Source organism: Coffea eugenioides, chromosome 8, assembly GCF_003713205.1.
Source record: "Coffea eugenioides isolate CCC68of chromosome 8, Ceug_1.0, whole genome shotgun sequence".
NCBI classification, from domain to species: Eukaryota; Viridiplantae; Streptophyta; class Magnoliopsida; order Gentianales; family Rubiaceae; genus Coffea; species Coffea eugenioides.
Genome location: NC_040042.1, coordinates 39185795 through 39206211, shown reverse-complemented (window position 1 = coordinate 39206211; position 20417 = coordinate 39185795). Strand labels below are relative to the sequence as shown.

The 20417-nt window shown below is 37.9% G+C and overlaps 1 protein-coding gene across 1 annotated transcript; it reads left to right on the top strand.

The window, feature by feature from the left end:
* The first annotated feature begins 11616 nt into the window (after positions 1-11616).
* Positions 11617-13111, top strand: LOC113780725 (putative late blight resistance protein homolog R1B-17). Its single transcript, XM_027326503.1, has 3 exons — positions 11617-11826; positions 11935-12192; positions 12260-13111. The coding sequence occupies exons 1-3, from the start codon at positions 11617-11619 to the stop codon at positions 13109-13111; spliced, it is 1320 nt and encodes a 439-aa protein (XP_027182304.1).
* Positions 13112-20417: the final 7306 nt, after the last annotated feature.

Genomic DNA, 20417 nt, shown 5'->3' with positions numbered 1-20417 from the left:
AACAACCCTAGGTACGACCGTAGGAATTTAATTACCCAATTGCATTAAAGCTAGAAGAACCCAACCCTAACCAATAAACGCGTTAAGAGGGTTTATTTAAGCTAGATCCTGCGTTTCCCCATCATAAAACCAATTATGGTGGTTGCCACGGGGTGTCAATTAAATGAACAATTACGGATTCTATTTAATTAACGTGGCAGTAGGCTATTAAATTAAATCAAATACCCGGCCGTTGATATTCAATTAATCAAATACCCATGAACAATTAATTCAGGAAACGCACGAATAGCAACAAAATTGGAGGAAATAATGAAAGCTTGATTAGATCTCACAGATATTATGGACCGCGCCCTTGTGTCAACCTTTTGGGTAGAGGGGGAAATTAGCCGCTTCTCATCGTTTCAATCCCGCGTGATTTAATTGAATTCATTCAATTATTTGCCAAGAAATTGGGAAAGGGAAATTAACTGCAATAACAACCGAAAAGGCCCTGCCTTCGTCCCTGCTTCGGAGTCCCAATTACAAAGCCAAAGCTACGAATGAATTGTCCAGCGGAAAAGTTGAAAGTCAGAAGAGGATAGCGACGTCTAGCGCCTGGGAAAGAGAAAACTAAAGCTACTGTTTTTTATTCAATGTCAATCTAGCTATCTAATTTGCTGCCGAAGAAAAAACCAAAAAGAAACGACGGAAAGCGTCTGACAAAAAGTAGAAAAGGAGAATTAAAGCTAAGGTCTTGATGATGTGTGAATCCTGCTTCCTCCCTTCTTTATAGCCGCCGCACCAGAGAAAAATCAAGGCCAGAGACGTCTGGAGCAATTCAAAAAGCTATCCCCTTTGGAGTTTTGATCCCCCGCTTCGGGTTCACGTGGACCACGGTCCGTCTTTCGGTTTCGTCCACCTTCCAAGGCGTGGCCACGCCCTGGGACGACAAGTCTTCTGGAAATTTTCCCCGCGAGATCATTTTTAATGCCGATCACCTATAATTCATACCAATGTGAAATATGAGTTAGACCTCAGTACTTAGCACAGTAAATAACCAAAATTAGGCCGAAATAACACTGCAAAATGTGCCAAATAACTATTCTATCATAGTGGTTGTACTCATCACATGGCATATGATGAGTCCATATTCAAGGAATTGGATAAATCATATATTTCCAAAGTTAAAATTGGAAATGGAGATTGTATTGGGGTGAAAGGCAAAGGTAATGTGGTTATTGATTATGGTTCAGGTACTAAAATAATTTATGATGTTTTATATGTACCTGAAATTAATCAAAACCTGTTGAGTGTTGGACAATTGCTTGAGAAAAATTATTCTGTTGTCTTCAAAAATAGGAGCTGCGTCATTTATGATCAAAATGGAGGTGAACTTTTTTCAATAAAAATGAATGGAAAAAGTTTTTCTCTAAATTGGTTGAAAGCAAGTTCAAGTGCATACCCAAGTTTAGTGGATCAATTTGAATTATGGCATAAACGATTGGGCCACTATCACTATTTTGCACTTAACTACATGCATAAGAATAGTCTTGTGCAGGACTTGCCTTTTATAGAAGATAAAGGTGGAGTTTGTGAAGTTTGTCAGTTGGGAAAACAAAGAAGATTGTCATTTCCTCACAACAAATCTTGGAGAGCTTCAGAAGGGCTTCAACTTGTTCATACAGATGTATGTGGTCCAATGAGAACTTCTTCATTAAATGGCAGCAGGTATTTCATAGTTTTCATTGATGACTTTAGTAGATATTGTTGGGTCTATTTCATGAAACAAAAATCAGAGGTTGCTGCTATTTTTTTGAAGTTTAAAAATTGGATTGAAAATCAAAGTGGCAAGATGATTAAAGTGATTCGGTCAGATAATGGAACATAATATACTTCTAATCAGTTCAACAAGTTTTGTGAAGATGCAGGAATTGAACATCAATTAACTGTCACTTACACTCCACAACAAAATGGAGTAAGTGAAAGAAAGAACAGGACAATCATGGAGATGGCCAGGTGTTTGTTGTTTGAGAAAAAATTGCCAAATAAGTTTTGGGCAGAAGCTGCCAATACTGCAGTGTATCTTTTAAACAGGTTGTCTACAAAATTATTGAATGGTAGAACCTCGTTTGAAACTTGGTTTGGATATAAACCTTCAGTACAAAATTTGAAGGCGTTCGGCTCCATTTGCTACATACATATTCCTGATGTAAAGAGAGGCAAGCTTGACGAAAAGGCAGAAGTTGGGATTCTAATTGGCTATTGCAGCAGTACCAAAGGTTATAAAGTTTATCAACCTTTGACTGCAAAAGTGATAGTTAGTAGAGACATCCATTTTGATGAATACGCAACATGGGACTGGATCAATTTCAAAGTTGAACATTTCAAGGTATCAGAATCTAAAGAATTGCAGGAGGAGAATATTGATGAATCAATAGATCATATTCCAATTAGAGGTACCAAATTACTCTCTGACATTTATAACAAATGTAATGTTGCAGTTCTTGAACCTGCAGATTATGAAGAAGCTGCCAAAGACTTGAAGTGGATCGAGGCAATGAAGGAGGAGTTGAGAATGATTGAAAAGAACCAGACTTGGGCGCTTGTGGACAGACCAATTCACAAGAAACCCATTGGTGTAAAGTGGGTTTTTAGAACCAAATTAAATGCTGATGGTTCCATCAACAAGCACAAGGCAAGGTTGGTCATCAAGGGATATGCTCAACAATTTGAAGTGGACTTCTCAGATACATTTGTACCAGTAGCAAGATTTGACACCATCAGGTTGATCCTAGCACTTGCAGCTCAAAAAGACTGGAGAGTTTATCAACTTGACGTCAAGTCAGCATTTCTAAATGGCTACTTGGAAGAGGAGATCTTTGTGGAGCAACCTCAAGGATTTGCAGTGAAAGGTCAAGAAGACAAGGTGTACCTACTTCACAAGGCGCTATATGGCCTAAAACAGGCACCAAGAGCCTGGTACAGCAGGATTGATGATCATTTTCTGAAGATTGGATTTGAGAAGAGTTTGAGTGAATCAACTCTTTATGTAAAAATTGTCAATGATGATATAATTGTTATTGCACTATACGTTGATGATTTGCTTGTCACAGGAAGTAAGCCAATCTTGGTAAATCAGTTTAAGGAGCAGATGAAGCAAGTTTTTGAAATGACAGACTTGGGAGAGATGTCCTAATTTCTTGGCATGGAGGTTATTCAATCTCAACAAGAAATCTTCATAAGTCAGCACAAATATGCAAGAGATGTGTTGAAAAAGTTTAATATGGAAAGTTGCAAATCAATTAGCACTCCATTGATGGAGAACGAGAAGCTTAGTAAAGATGATGGAACTGCCAAAGTTGATGAAGGTCTATACAGAAGTCTTGTAGGTTGTTTGATGTATCTTACAGCAACAAGGCCTGATATTATGTATGCTGTAAGTTTACTGTCTAGATTTATGCATTGTGCAAGTGAGTTGCACTTCAAAGCTGCAAAAAGAGTACTCAGGTACGTCAAAGGCACTGCTGACTTTGGAGTTTGTTTCAAAAAATCAGAAAAATTGGAGTTACATGGCTATTCAGATAGTGACTGGGCCGGTTCATATGATGATATGAGGAGCACTTCTGGATACTTGTTCAACCTGGGTTCTGGATGTTTTTCATGGAATTCTAAGAAGCAAGATGTGGTAGCTCAATCTACCGCTGAGGCAGAATATGTTGCTGCTACGGCCGCTGTTAATCAAGCCTTATGGCTTAGGAAATTGTTAGCTGATCTAAATCCAGTTCAACAAGTAGCTACTCAAATTTTTGTTGATAATGAAGCTGCTATAGCTATTTCCAACAATCCAGTGTTTTCATGGGAAGACTAAGCACTTCAAAATTAAATATTATTTTCTTCGAGAAGTTCAAAAGAACGAAGAAATTGTTCTAGTTCATTGCAAGACTGATTATCAAATTACAGATATTTTTACGAAAGCCTTGTCCAAAACAAGGTTTGAATGCCTAAGAAGACAGTTGGGGATCTGCAGTAAGAGTGCCAAGGAGGAGTGTTGAGATATGCCAACTTTTCCTACAGATTTTATCAGATTAAGTTTGATATCAGAATCATTCAATTGGTAGAAGAATAAGTCTTATTGTTAGGATCAAATATTTTAGCTAAGATTTGCTAGGTAGAAGATCATGTTATCAAGTAGTTTTTGTTGAGATTTTCTAGAGAATTGTTAGCTAAAATTATTTTAGTTTGTTTCTTTGTAAGCACTATAAATAGGGTGTTGATGAATGAAAAAATTAAGCTCCTTTTTCAGCTCTCAATATAGTTTTGATATCTTTGTTTATGCTTCAAAAACCAACAGTCTCCAACCCTTCTACTCCTCCAACACCACACACATTTCTCTGAAAGTAAGCTTGGCAACGAAAGAACCCATCACTTCCCTCATGTTAGAAGACCCCTCAGGCTTCCCGGAGAGGCTCCTCACTCTCTTGATGGCAGCAGCAACGTGCTTTCCGTACAAGTGGCTATTCCTATCATCTTCCAGGTACTGGACCATCTGCTCAGGGGTCCTCTTAATCCACTTGGGAGTCTGAGCCCGGGATCCCTGGTTGCGCCTCAACTGGCTCAAGTACTGGGCTTTGGCTTTGATAATCCAGCGGGAGTTGTGGTTGGAAAGCCGATTCTTGGGGTTCTTGGACTTGGGTTTCGGCTTATTGCCATCGCTCAGGGTCCAAGGGTCTGGTGTGACTGAGCAGCGGCAGCAAAAAGTGGTGGCATTTGATCTGTAAATTGTTGGATAAAATTGACCCTGTGCTTTGCTTCATGCTAATTTCAGAAATTAAGTACCATTATTGACGAAATGGCCATGGGTTTACTGATTAAGTTGTTCAATGGCTAATTATTGATGAAAAATAGTTTGATGGTCAAAACATGATCCTGACAATAGTTTAATGGCCGCTAGGGTTTTTTGCCCAAATATATATATATATATATGGATGCCTAGCTCTGTTTCCCAAGTTTCCAATTCTAAGGACAAGAACCTTAAGTTTGAAGTAACATTTAATTTTGAATTTCATATCTATATTCTTGTGAACTATAGATGTATATTCTAAAAGCAAATTACCCAGGTACTTACTAAACTTTTTAAATACTTTTTTGAAATATTAAAATATTAGCAGTAGTTTGGCAAGAACATGATTGCTAATGGCATCACATTTGATTGCTTCCTCAACCCTGAATGTGCCCTAAGGAGATGTTTATACATACATATGCAATCATATACCAATCTTTATTGTTAATGACATTACCTTGGGATCTAACACAATTTTAATTTATAAGGTTGTAAAACATTGCGAGTATCACTTTGCAGTTATTAGAACATTCTTCGTCCATCATACATAAGTAGTGTTTCATCTAGAGAAAAATAATGAGACAAAGCGTTATCACTTTTATAATTGATCCAAAGGGGAAAATCAAAGAGAAATTGATGACAAACTAATAAAAGAAAGAATAAATCTTATATATACGGATAGTATATACACTATCACCGTTAGATTTAATATATATATATACGAAAGTCAAATTTAAATTTAAATTTTGTATAGTTATTATTTATTCAGTACTGATAGTATATACACTGTAAATATAAGAAAAATTAATCTTAAAAGAAAATCCAATAGACTTTCTTTTGGCAGGAACAAACAGTTCAATTGATCTTGATTACTTTGGTTTATGGTGAAAATGACTTTATATTTTGGTCTGAGTGTATAGATCCCATGAGTATAAACTATAATAGGACTTTAAATAACAAAGTGGTACTACTTTTAGTATGGTTGTTGGGACGAGGTAATAACTCCAATTTAACCAAGTATCTTCTGCCTTTGATTTTCGTGTTAATGGAAACATCAACTTTTTGAAGGTGCATAAATTTGTTGGAATAACTTAACAGCCTAGTTAACTTTTTTGAATAAAAGTTGGAATTTCCTTTGCCTTTAACTTTTGATATAAACTTAATTTTTGAAATATTAAAAAATTAGTAGTGCTTTGGCATGAAACATGATTGCTACTGCTTTGACGTTGATTTCTTCCTGAACCTGAATGTTGGTTTCATGCTAACATATTTTTTGAGCAAAACAACCGTAGTACCTTGCAGAATAGAGTGCTCCAGAATAGTTACTCTGTGTCTTGCTCTCTGAGATTTGAAGGGATCTTCAGAGAGGTTGTGTTGTCAACAAAGATGGCATCCCTTTCTGATTCTTCTGATAACTTTAATTCTGCCATGGAGGAGTTGATTGACAAACTAGATGATATGTATATAGGAGTTTTGGCAGGAGTGAAGCGACTGTTGAGCTCAGACTCAAAGTACAAACACCAGGCACTGGAACTTAAACTGGCTCGTCTGCGGTATGAATCAACTTACTGGAACCATCTTAAACAGCTGCTGATTTATGTTCAGAAGTACAGCAATGCAAATAAAGTTGTGGCAGATTTGGGATCTCTCCTCACCACAATTAAGGCAGCTTGCAGTGAGATAATCAAGAAGATTGAAATTGTTTGCGATGACAAATTTGTTTCGCGAAAGAGTTTGCTTCTGGAAACTATTGACGTGTTTCGTGACTGGGAAAGGAAGATTGATCTTTGCAAGCAAGAAATTGGACAAGCTCTCAACCTTCTATCGCACTGCTCATTGGAGTAGAAGCTTCCCTTTCTTTCTCATTCCTTTTGCAGCGAGTTTCTGGTATCTGTCTCGGAGATTCTGAAAGAGATTTCAGCTGAACGCGAGGGTGGTGATCAGAAAGTTGATGATGATCAAAGAGCACAAATCATGGCCTTCAGAAATGACCTTTTATTGCCTCTCATAAGTTTCTTAAAGGATGCACTCCGTCAGCTGAACTCTGACGTCCCTAGTGATCAAATGATTTCCAGCTTCAACACTCATATTGCATCACTTGCTGTACGCGTTGCAAATAAGTCTTTTCATTACTGGATCAACAGAAAGGGGGACCCAACCCTGGCCAAAAGTAAGATTATCCAACTTCTGGATCTGCAGTGTGAGATTCATCCGACTACTCCAGAGATCCTAGAGCTGAATCTCAACTTCTTGAAAGCACTCATCAGAATTAACCGCAGCCTGGCTGATGGTTTAGCAATTTCTTTTCTCCGGAGTCTCCTCAATGTTGGAGAGCCCAATCATCTTTCAGGTGAGCTAAAACAACTTGTAATCTTTGTCATCAATGAACTAGATGAATCAAGTCCGGATGGGCAAAGCATTTCGGAAGAAATTAAAGCTGTGCTTATCCTAGTAGCATCTTTCTCTAGGCGTATGCAGCTTGGTAGTCTTTCAGCTCCCAAGTTGCATACAAAGATTTCTCTTCTCAAGGCAGAGGTTTTCCTCAAGCAGCAACTGAAAAATTGCACAATTTCTTCAGAGAGCCGAGCTGAAGACCTTGACGAGATTGTGCAGGGCCTCAGAATATCTTCCAAAGATCAACCCGAGGAGGCGATAGAACATGGCAAACCAGAACCTACATCTGTGCTCATCGAAGAAGTGGCCAAAGAGGTAGTATCTCTTGAACAATCCTTTCGTGACAAGAAGATTACAGAAGACAAGGTAATGATTTCGCTATTTATGTTGCTCCTAAAGATTTTGCTATTCAAAGCAGAATCATCTTATATGGAATTACTGAATAGTGATCCAAGTTTGATGAGCCTTGAGAAAGATCAAATTGAAATGCTACTCGAGGGGCTTAGGTTGTGTTCAGCTTTTGTCACTAATCAGCCAGAGAAAATGAATGAGAATGTTGAATTGATCTTCACACAAGTCAAAGCAAATGCTAGGAGAATTATATCTTTCTGTTACTCATTTCTTGTCAACAAAAAAACAGAGGAGAAGGATGAGAAAATGAATCATTCCTTTTCTGATGTGCTACAAGGGATGGCAATGATCAAGTCAGAACTTAGAGGGTGCTGCCCCCAGTATCCAAGGCATAATTTCGCCAAGACTGATGGATTGGGCTTGTTGATTATCTCTTAGTAAATCTACAGGAGCTTCTCAAACATGACCCAGAATCTATTGCACTGGTGAAGCATCATATTAAAAATATTTTATCCAATTTGGAGTTTTTGAGATCTTTCCTCAATAAGCTGGACAATGTGCATCTAGACCAAATGGATCTCGTTACAGATGTTACAAATGCGGCATATGAGGCTGAATTTATCATTGACACGATTGAGGTTGGAATTGGTAGCCATTGGCAGCATGTATTGTGGCTTGATGAGGTTCTCGAAGAGATTAGACTCATTAAGATGCAGACCACTAAAATTTATGAGGAGAAGACTTCTGATGCCAGAGACCACATTGTCTCCCAGAATTCTAGCCATATGAAATCACCAGTCAGCATGGCAGAAGCTGGAACTTGTGAGCAGGTGGTATCTCTCAGAGATGAGGAAGAGACTTTAATTTATCAACTGACCAGAGAATCCCCACAGCGAGATATTGTCTCCATTGTTGGCATGCCAGGTATCGGTAAGACTACCCTAGCCAAGAAATTGTACAACGATCTGTTAGAAAATTGGCTTAATTTCTTTTAGTCAAGATTCCTATTTGGTGTGGGAAGTAACTAGTTTCTTAATTGGACTTAGTTACTTGAAGTAGTAGTCAAGTAAATTCCTATTTAGCTAGATACTATTTTCTACTCTATATGAGTTTAGGAAATAGTATTGGTTTTCAATTGTTATTTAGTTTTTTTGGCAGTAATGTTCTCTATAAATAGGCAGATTGGCATACTACAAAGACACACAAGAAAGGAGTGAGAGAATTCTTAGTGGGTGAGAGGGTTATACAAGAGTTGGGGCTTAGGAATCAAGTTGTAATCTTGTGGTGTTTTTCTCATAGTAAGAACAAGTTTTTCTCTCCGTGGATGTAGGCTTGGTGATTAAGCCGAACCACGTTAGTTCTTGTATGTTGTTCATCGTTCATGCTAGATATTGTTTTCCATTAAATTGTTGGTTTTTTCTCTTTCAAATAATTGGCCTGATACCCTAACAAGTGGTATCAGAGCTCCGTTGGAGTTTTGGTTAATTATTTAAAATTGAGTAGGTGGTGGTATACCATGTAGTTTGGAACTATACAGTTTCCAATTCAACCGTTTAATGGAACTACAAGTTTCACTCTTTGGCAAAGAAGAGTGAAAGATGTTCTAGTTCAACAAGGTTTGGCAAAAGCGTTGAGTGGAAAGAACAAGAAACCAGAGAGCATGAATGATGATGAGTTTGAAGAGTTGGACGCAAGGTGTGCGAGTACGATTCGGCTCTATGTGGCGGACAACATCATAAATAATGGGATAGATGAGGAAGAATTTGCAGCAGACCTCTGGAAAAAATTGGAAAAGCTTTATCTAGCTAAAAGTTTATCCAATAAGTTGCATCTAAAGCGGCAACTTTATGCACTAAAGATGGTGGAGGGTGGCAGCCTCATGGATCACATGAATACGTTCAACGGAAGTTTGGATCAACTCCAAAAGGTTGGCGTAGATATTGAGGAAGAAGATAAGGCCCTTTTACTTCTTACCTCAGTCTCTAATTCTTACGAAAGTGTCGTGACAACCCTGTTGTATGGGAAGGACACTTTAGAGTTCGAGAATGTGCAGTCTTCTTTGTTGGATCATGAAAAACAAAGGAAGGCAAACCAGGATGTGACACAAGAAGCTGCGTTAATTGCTCGATGTGAGAATAAAAGAGGAAAATAATTTGGCGTTGAATCTAAGGCAGGTGGTTCAAAAGCCAAGAGAAAGGGTGGAATCCAGTGTTTTGGTTGTCATGAGTTTGGCCATATCAAAAGATATTGCCCTCATCGAAAGAAAAATGATGAGAATGACTATGATAATGTTGCTGGATATGCATCGGGTGGAGATATTCTCACAATCTCCAAAGGTAATAATACTTCTTCTCGTGATGGTTGGATTTTAGATTCTGGATGTGTTTCACATATTTGCTCCAGGTTAAAATATTTTGATACTCTCCAAAGAAAGAAGGCAGGTTTTATGTCCTTTGGTGATGGATCTACTTGTCAAGTCAAAGGTGTTGGAGTGGTGAAAATCAAAATATTGAATGGAGAGATTCGTTCTTTAGGTGGTGTGGCTTATGTCTCAAAGTTACGAAAGAATCTAATTTCTTTGAGCCAGTTACACTCCGAGGGTTACCATTTTTCCGCTGCAGGTGGAGTCTTGAAAATCACACATGGCGAGACGGTCTTGTTGATGGAGAAGAAGTATGGTAATTTCTACCATTTGAATACCTCAATGGATTGGGAGCGGAAGGGGATCCAAGAATGCTCTCAAATTACAAATGGTGGTGAGAGGAAAAATCCTGCTATGGGAGAGGGTGAATTGAGGCCCCTCTCGCGAGTCAACTAGATGTTGGACTCGTTTAGCTATACACGTTCATTTGTCGATTGAATCAAGTGAAAAGAAGACCATATTGATTCGGGTGTGTAGCTAGACACCAAGGTACTTGGTGGAAAAAGGCAAATGGAGTTTTTTTTGGATGGTTTGCTGTGTTTGTTAAAAGAAATATTCGCCAAGGTGGAGATTTGTTAGGAAATTGACTTAATTTCTTTTAGTCAAGATTCCTATTTGGTGTGGGAAGTAACTAGTTTCCTAATTGGATTTAGTTACTTGAAATAGTAGTCAAGTAAATTCCTATTTAGCTAGATACTATTTTCTACTCTATATGAGTTTAGGAAATAGTATTGGTTTCCAATTGTTATTTAATTTTTTTGGCAGTAATATTCTCTATAAATAGGTAGATTGACATACTACAAAGACACACAAGAACGGAGTGAGAGAGTTCTTAGTGGGTGAGAGGGTTATACAAGAGTTGGGGCTTGGGAATCAAGTTGTAATCTTGTGGTGTTTTTCTCATAGTAAGAACAAGTTTTTCTCTCCGTGGATGTAGGCTTGGTGATTAAGCCGAATCACGTTAATTCTTGTATGTTGTTCATCGTTCATGCTAAATATTGTTTTCTATTAAATTGTTGATATTTTCTTTTCAAATAATTGACCTGATACCCTGACACGATCCCAGAGTTACACTTCACTTCCATGCCCGTGGATGGTGTTCCGTTTCGCAAGAACATGCAAAGAGGGAGTTACTAGTTGACATTTTAAGCAACAGTGGTGAACTTACTGATGATGTATATCAAACGGCTGATGAGGATATGGACTTGAAGTTGCGCCAGCACTTGATGAGAAAGAGGTACTTGATAGTTATGGGTGACATGTGGGACACTCACGTTTGGAATGCTTTGAAACAATCATTTCCAAATGAAAAAACTGGAAGCAAAATTTTGATCACGAGTCGCCTTCGTGATGTGGTCTTGGAAATTAAACTTGAATGTTATCCTCATAGTCTTCATCTGCTCTCTGATGATGAAAGTTGGGAGTTGTTGCAACTGAAAATATTCCATGGAGGCTGTCCCAGTGAACTGTCGAAAGCTGGAATGGAAATTGCTAAAACTGTCGTGGATTACCTTTTTCGATTGTTGCAATAGCTGGTTTGTTAGAAAGAACAGAAAAGCAACAGGCTTCTTGGAAAAGCATTGCAGAATGTTTAAGCGCACGGTTAATTGATGATCCACAAACCCGGTGCATGGATATCTTACAGTTGAGCTACATGCATTTACCTGATTATCTAAAAGCATGCTTACTTTACTTTGGGTCATTTCTGGAGGATGAAGATTTTCCAGTAAGCAAACTGATAAGGCTATGGATAGCAGAAGGTTTCATAAGGCAAACTGTTGTATGTAGCTTAGAAAATCTTGCTGAGAATTATTTGACAGACTTAATTGGTAGAAGCCTGGTTGCAGTTGCCAAAAAAGGACCAAAATGAAGGGTCAAATCATGTCGTCTTCATGACATGATACATGATTTCTGCTTGTTAAAAGCCAAAGAAGAGAACTTTTTTCAGGTAATCACTGGTTATGATGAACCATTCACCTCTTTTGATGAATTAGACTGTGGAGCTGATTTTATTGACCATTATCCTTCAAAGCCTGTAACATTTGAGAGACATCGAATTTGCATTTGTCTAAATAGAAAGCATTTTGTTATGTCTAACCCTTCTGGCCCATGCACCCGTTCTCTGCTATTCTTTGCCACTGTTGATCCATATCCTAGACGTCCCTATGACATCTCATTCATCCCTCGCCACTTCAAACTTCTCAGGGTATTGGATTTGGAATGCATTCAACATGGGCTTATCCTTTTCCCCTGGAATTGAACTATTGGTTCAGTTGAGATATTTAGCTGTTAGTGGGGATATAGACTTCATCCCACCATCAATATCCAATCTCCGGAAATTAGAAACTTTCATTGTGAAGGGGTTGAAAGGTAAGGTTGTATTGCCAGATTCGATATGGTCCATGGAGAGGTTAAGGCACATTCATGTGAATACTCATGTTGATTTCAACTTTCAAGATGACAAGCCTGGAAATTCATTGAAGTTGGTGAACTTAGTCTCCTTTTCCTTGCCATCAATTGCTCGCGGGAAAGCTGCAAAGATGATATTGAGGAGGATGCCCAACCTCCGCAAATTTGAATGCATATATCTGGAATCATGGGATGCTTATACAAATTACAACAGGTTTCCGGTGTTAGACCTTCTAATTCATCTGGAGTCACTGAAGATACTTTATGTTGGTCGGGCACTTAATCCTGGTGAACTTAATCTCCCCTGGAACTCGAAGAAGTTGACTTTATCAAGTTTTCGCCTACCGTGGACTCATATTTCAGCTATTGGAAAACTACCAAACCTTGAAGTCCTCAAATTACTTTCCAGAGCATTTGAGGGTCCAAGGTGGGATATGAGGGAAGGGGAGTTCCTTGGACTCAAGTACTTGAAATTAGACAGTCTGAAGATTGTCCAGTGGAATGCATCAAGTGATCACCTTCCCAATCTCCAGCAACTACACCTGCAAAACTGTAAGGACCTTGAGGAAGTTCCACTAGCTTTTGCAGATATTAATACATTGCAAATGATTGAAGTGCAATCCTGTGGGCTAACTACAGAAGAGTCAGTTAAAAGGATTGGTAATGAATGCATGAAGGGGCTCAAGATCATTATCAATAACAAGATTTATCTCTGAGATTGCCATCTATCTGAGGATGAAGTGTTGCTGTATTCTTCACCCACCAGTAAGCAAACTTATGAAGTTTTCAGCACTTAGTTCCATTTTAGTTATTTGTGTGATACAGTCAGTCAATTACATCTGTTAGGGAACAGACAAGAAGCACGACAAAGAACAATATTCAAAGTGAAACTTATGTTGAATCTAAAATTTCATCTCTTCATACTAACCAGTCTGAGTGCTCTAAATTTATGATCTAGGTACTTTTTTCCTTCAGTCTATCAATTACTTTTTTAAATTCGATGTCAGAAATACTTTTTTTTTTCAACATACATGCACTGCACAATAATTCATGTTCCAAATGCCTGCTTGTCTTGTACGGGCACCATGGGAAACAGAGGTAAGCAATTTAATCATTATTACTTATTACCAACAAATTTGAAGATTAAATGAAATTGGTTTTTTCAACCATTCGGTGTTCTTGTCTCCCACTGTCTCGAGTACTTAGGACATTCATTTATGGAAGGTTTTCTTCTCAAATCAGAAGCCATATACTTTCAGAAGTTGAGATAAATGTGTTTTATTATGAGATTTTTAATTTCCAGCATGGTCCTTCTCTCTTTCCAAATGTCCTTTTGTGGAAGGTAAACCAAATTGGAATCTTTTGTATCCACCTATTAAAATCCGAGATGCTGTCGTTTCAATGATTTCACCCGATCATTTTCCATTCAAGAAACATGAGACGAAGTATATGTAAAAAAGATGATGGAGAATCGTTCTCATATTTTTTTATATATTTTTAAGCTATTACAGCCTATATATATACTAATTGGGGTACATCAAGATCCTATATTACAGCCTAAACATAAGACAATTAATTACAAATAAGGAAACGAAATATTTACACAATCTGCCAAATTTGACAGCAGATTTTGCTCCTTAAATTGCTCGCGTCAACACTCCCCCTCAAGTTGGTGAATATATGTCTATCATTCCCAACTTGTTAAGTGAGCTTTGAAACTCGTTTCCAGATACAGCCTTTGTTAGAACATCTGCTAGTTGATCTTTTGATGTGACAAACGGAAGACTAATTGTACCCTTGTCAAGATGATCTTTGATGAAGTGTCGATCAACTTCCACATGTTTGGTTCTGTCATGCTGAACAGGATTATTTGCAATTGCTATGGACGCCTTGTTATCACATAATAACATCATAGGTTTTGACAGACATATACCGAGATCTTGTACAATGCGTTTTATCCATAGCAATTCACAGATACCTTGTGCCATTCCACGAAATTCTGTCTCTGCACTTGATCTTGCTACAACCTTTTGTTTCTTGCTTTGCCATGTTACCAGATTGCTTCCAACAAATGTGAAATACCCTGATGTAGACTTTCGATCAGTTTGACTTCCAGCCCAATCTGTATCTGTATACCCTTTGATTTCTAGATCTCCTTTTTTAGCAAAAAATAATCCTTTTCCTGGAGAAGATTTTAGGTATCGCAAGATCCGGTAAACAGCCTCTATATGATCTTCACTTGGTGCATGCATGAATTGACTTACAATGCTCACAGCATATGCAATGTCAGGACGCGTATGCGATAAGTATATTAGTCTCCCAACTAATCTTTGGTACCTCTCCTTATTGGTTGGAGTTTGGTCTTGTTGAATGGCTAACTTGTGATTCATCTCAATAGGGGTTTCAATGGGTTTACAGTCCAGCATACCAGTTTCTGCTAGTAAATCCAGCACATACTTTCGTTGGCAAAGAGAGATTCCGTTGCTCGATCTTGCAACTTCAATGCCTAAGAAATATTTCAGGTGCCCAAGATCTTTAAGTTCAAACTCAGTCGCAAGGCTTTTTTGGAGGGCAGCTATCTCATTTGAGTCATTTCCTGTGACAACCATATCATCAACATACACAATAAGAGCAGTCACCTTTTTAAAAACTTGCTTGATGAAAAGTGTATGATCTGCATCACTTTGTTTATATCCATTCTTCATCATGAAAGTTGAGAGCCATCCAAACCATACTCGAGGGGATTGCTTCAATCCGTATAAGGCCCTTCTTAGCTTGCATACTTTGCCACCACAGTTTATGCCCGGAGGAGGATTCATGTATATTTCTTCATTCAGAGTTCCATTGAGAAAAGCATTTTTAACGTCAAACTGTCGCAGTGGCCATTCTTGATTAGCTGCTATGGAAATAAGTACTCGTATGGTATTTATTTTTGCTACAGGAGCAAATGTATCCCCATAATCAATTCCGTACTTCTGCATATACCCTTTAGCAACAAGTCTTGCCTTGTACCGGTCTATGACTCCATTGGGATTGAGTTTAACTGTAAAAATTCACCTGCATCCTACTGTTCTTTTCCCACCGGACAGCGATACAAGCTCCCATGTATGATTTTTCTGCAAGGTTTCCATTTCATCATTCATAGCTTTCTTCCATTTTGAATCCATCAATGCTTCCTGCACATTACTTGGAATAGATACAGGGGATAATTGAGTTACAACAAGTGCATGAGATTTTGACAAACGATGAGAAGAGGTATAATTGTTAATGGGATATTTAGTCTTAGCTTTAAAATCAGCGTCATACTGATTTTTTGGAATCCCTCTGTTTATCCTAATTGGATATCTTGGTTCAGCTTTAAGAGGACTTGACTCATGTATTACAGGGGATGAAGGTAATGATGTTACCTGAGGAGACATATTCGGAGTTTCTATGGCTGTTGGTGTGCCTTGGAAAATTGTACTATCTTGATTCTCATGAGAGCCACCAACAATCTCAGGATGTGTATTATTCAACAAATCAACATCTGGTTCAGTTTCAATTTGTGCTTGTTCCTGAAAAACCTCATGAGTGTTGTCTTCACCTAAATCAAGTGTTGTCTCCCCCTGAAGAGAGCACTCATGACCACCGAAAAAAGGAAGATCTTCGTGGAATATAACATCTCGAGTTACATACATTTTGTTTTTATTAGGATCATAGCGTCGATATCCTTTTTTGAAATCTGCGTATCCAACAAATATGCAGCGGATAGCACGTAGATCTAGCTTGCCTGTAACCTGGTGGACATATGCAGTACAACCAAACACACGTGGTTCCAGATTTGAACCAATTGGTGCTTGGACAAGTTCATGGAGTTTTTGATATGGAGTTTTGAAATCAATGACTCGTGATGGAGTCCGATTGATAAGGTATGCAGCAGAGCGAACAGCTTCGCCCCAATACTCTCGAGGCACGTTCATTCCAAACAAGGATGCGCGAACAACCTCAAGTATTTGGCGATTCTTTCGTTCTGCCAAACCATTTTGTTGCGGTGTACCAGTACATGAGGTTTGGTGTCGAATGCCATTTTCTTGACAAAAAAACTCTAGATCAGAATTTATATACTCCCCACCATTATCAGATTGAAGAGCTTGAATTCGACATTGATACTGAGAAGCCACCATTTTATATAGATCCTGAAAAACAGAACAAACATCTCCCTTGTTTCTTAGGAGAGAGATCCAACTCATACGAGTACACTCATCAATAAATGTCACAAAATAACGAGCACCAGACAAAGAAGGAACTTGAGCAGGTCCCCAAACATCAGAGTGGATAGTCATAAAAGGTGTAGTACTCTTATTATAACTAGGTAGATAAGGAATTCGATGGCTCTTTGCCATTTCACAAATGTCACAATGAAACTTAGAATTTGTATGTAAAAACAAACTTGATTTCAATTTGTGAAGATAATTAAGTGATAGATGACCAAGACGATGGTGCCACAACCATGCCATATCTTTGTTTCCTTGACTCCCTTCGATCTTATTTGCTTGACCAGGTATCTGATTGTTTGTAGTGACCAAATCAAGATAGTACAAATTCCCATGTCTAATACCATAGCCAAGAGTCCGTTGTGTTGCAATGTCCTGAAAAAGACATTTATCAGGCCAAAAATGTACAGTACAATTCAAGGCTTTTGTGATTTTGCTAACAGATAAAAGTTTGGACGAAAGAGAAGGGACTACAAGCACAGTATCAAGATTAATGGAATTTGACACATGTACTAATCCTTCGCCAGTAATGGGTGCAACTCCTCCATTAGCAGTGAGTATGTGAGGTTGAGTTGAAGAATGAATAGAGGAAAGATGGGTAGAATCGTTTGTCATGTGGTCAGTAGCACCTGTATCAATAATCCATGTATCATTCATAGTAAGATTAGTTTTGGGCAGACCTGGATTACCAGCCTTGGCAACATGTGCTGAAGCTGTGTTTGAAGTAGATGCAATCACTTCCTCATCTGTTGTGGTAGTAACGACAGCTTGTCCAATTTTCTTTCGAGGTTTCTTTGTAATATCCCACCATTCAGGATACCCAATAATTTCATAGCACCGTTGTTGGGAATGTCCCTCTTCACCACAATGAGTGCAAGTATAGTTGTTTCCTTTAGTGCCAGATTTTTTTCCTTTAGTTTGTTGGGCATTTGCAGGGCGTGTGTGGGCAGTCAAGTGAACCATGCCATCTGATTGAACTTTAGGCTCCTCTATAGTTTGTCTCTGGTTGTGATCCTTGCGAACATATGCATAGCATGACTCAAGATCCAGAGGTGAATCTTTTCTCAAAATTTCACTTCGAGCTTGATTGAATTCTAGGTCAAGGCCAGTCAAAAAAATATGAACTCGAAGTCGAGTCATATGTTTGTGCAGCGATATGATTACAGCAGCATTATTTTCTTGTGTTTGAACACGAGCATCAATTTCCTGAAATATGCCAATCAGTTCATTGTAGTATACAGATAAGGGTCTACCACTTTGATGAGTAGTAAATGATTTCCGATTCAGTTCAAAGAGTTGTGTTTCATCCGAGCCGTCATAGAACGTCTTTGCAACTGCTTCCCATATTTCTTTGGCGGTTTGAAGACGGATGAATCGCTGCATCAAGAGTGGACTCATAGAGTCAATAAGCCAACTCTTAACCCGGTTATTATCAATAAGCCAGGCTTCCAATTGCTTGTCATCTGCAGCAGGTTTCAGAGTTGTCCCTGTAAGGAATCCAGATTTGTTTCGAGCTCCAATACGCATCTCCATAAGCTGTGACCATAACGGAAAATTCGTATCATCTAAGATGATTCCAGATGGAAAAGGAGTATTGTCTTGGACAATGATTCGAGATTCATGGGGAATAATAGAAGAGGAGGGGTTTGTTTCATTCATAGTTACAGAGTAAAAAAAAATATGTTTCTACGTTAGGTATTGCTCTGATACCATGTAGAAAAGATGATGGAGAATCGTTCTCATATTTTTTATATATTTTTAAGCTATTACAGCCTATATATATACTAATTGGGGTACATCAAGATCCTATATTACAGCCTAAACATAAGACAATTAATTACAAATAAGGAAACGAAATATTTACACAATCTGCCAAATTTGACAGCAGATTTTGCTCCTTAAATTGCTCGCGTCAACAGTATAAATTTAATTAAGTCGTTTTGTAGAGCTACCTGGTAGAGTTCATCCACAAGCTGAATAATTTATGTAAACAACAGTTTGAGGAAATGATGCTCATGGTTGAATCTGATGAGAGAATTCTAGTGAACAGTAAAATGTTTTTACCTTGGTAAGTTGCATGAACAGTTTCCTTGGATATTTTGCGGATGAGTGTTATTCTGTTTCTCTAATCCTACGGGCCAGGTGGAGTGAAGCTATCTTCAACCAACAATCCTCATCCTCCAAGTTCTTCATACCGATTCTTAGCTGATCATGTTTCATCATTGCTGGATGGCCCTGCACTACCTGAAATGTTTCCAGAGCTTCAATCCACAAAATGCTCAAGAAATCATTCCCCATAATTGTCAGATACCAAAGCTGCCTCAAATATGTAAAATTAGCTGCAGGAATGTTGAGATTCTAATGCATGATGAGTAAACTATTCTACAACATTTAGAGATTTCAGTTTAAAGAGCCAAAGCACTGAAGATACTTCAGAAGCGAGTTACTGATGTAAAGGTTACTGATGTAAAGCCAAAGTCTGGAGTTCGAGCTTGTTTCAATTTGTGTAGTAATAAAAGGTTGTTAATTCAACAGAAGCAAAACTGTCAATGATCATCAAACTTCTTCGTCCTGTTTTGCATTTCTGTTGAACTCTTCAGCACCTTTCTGATCTTGTTCGATTGATGGGACTTTTGTGCACATATATTGAGTTTTATCCTTACATTCCTAAGCTGTTGAAACTTTTTCAGCTACTTCCTTCAATCAGAATTTTCCCATTAATTCCTTTTCCAGATTTCATGAAATCCTAGAGATACTTCAGAGTTCAAAAGAGATTATTGATAAAAGCAAGTTCGGAGACGGGAGGTTTAAGTTTGTATATCTTTTAGTCAGAACCTTTCTAGTCAATCTTGTTTGGTTAAAATGGAACTCGTTGGCCAATGTAGTTATGAAGTTTTAAGCAGTTAGTTCATTTTTTTTGTCAGTTATTTATACAAAAAAATCCAGTAGGGAATAGACAACTGGCCGAAAAAGATAACAAATATGGCAAGGAAAATATTTCAATAGGAAAGTTATGTTGAATCTAGAATTTCACTTGTTTGAACTAATCTGTTTGAGGGCTAATTTCAGTTGGTTGTTTTCTTTCCTTTCTTTTTTTAGCCCTTCATTCTATCATTCAAATTTTTAGTTTGATTTCAGAAAATATATGCACTGCTCAATAATTCATATACCAGTTGCCTTATTTGTGTTGCACAGCCACCGTGGGAAATGGAGAAGGGCAACTTAGGAATTTCCTTTATGATATTGGTGTGGTTTTGTTTGGGTATTAATTAACAAGAAGAAAGGGCAACTAAAGAGGAAGTCGACTTGGACAGAAATGCTAAGAAATACCTCCCAGCATAAGAAATGGATGGTCTCCAACTCCTCCTCTTCATCTTGATGGAACAAGCCGCTTTGATTGGAGAATTTTGCAATCAAATCCCCTGTACTAGAGGCATTGGATTCAAATTCCCTACCATTCCCCCTATCCCTTCCCTGCTGGGAAAAAAAAAAGAGGAAAGATTAGAAAAGCAATTCAATTTGGATAATTATTACTCCATCCATTTCATTGAAAGTGTCATACTTTTCATTTTTGAGATATCCCAAAACATTTGTTATGTTGAAAAAATCAAAGCATCTTTTAGTCTATTTTTTCAATATAACCCTTCTTTCTAATCATATGTATGTTACCATTCAAATTTAAATTTTAAATTTATGAGAGTAAAATTGGAAAGAGAATCACAAACATCACAATCAAACCACTATTGTTAAAAAGTTGGATTCCCCAAAC

Excerpts from the sequence above, each read along its gene's own strand:
- LOC113780725 (XM_027326503.1), top strand. The coding sequence starts at position 11,617 with ATGGATATCTTACAGTTGAGCTACATGCATTTACCTGATTATCTAAAA. Across the intron at positions 11,827-11,934 it reads ACTTAATTGGTAGAAGCCTG|GTAATCACTGGTTATGATGA; the intron begins GTTGCAGTTGCC and ends AACTTTTTTCAG. Across the intron at positions 12,193-12,259 it reads GCCACTTCAAACTTCTCAGG|TTGAGATATTTAGCTGTTAG; the intron begins GTATTGGATTTG and ends CTATTGGTTCAG.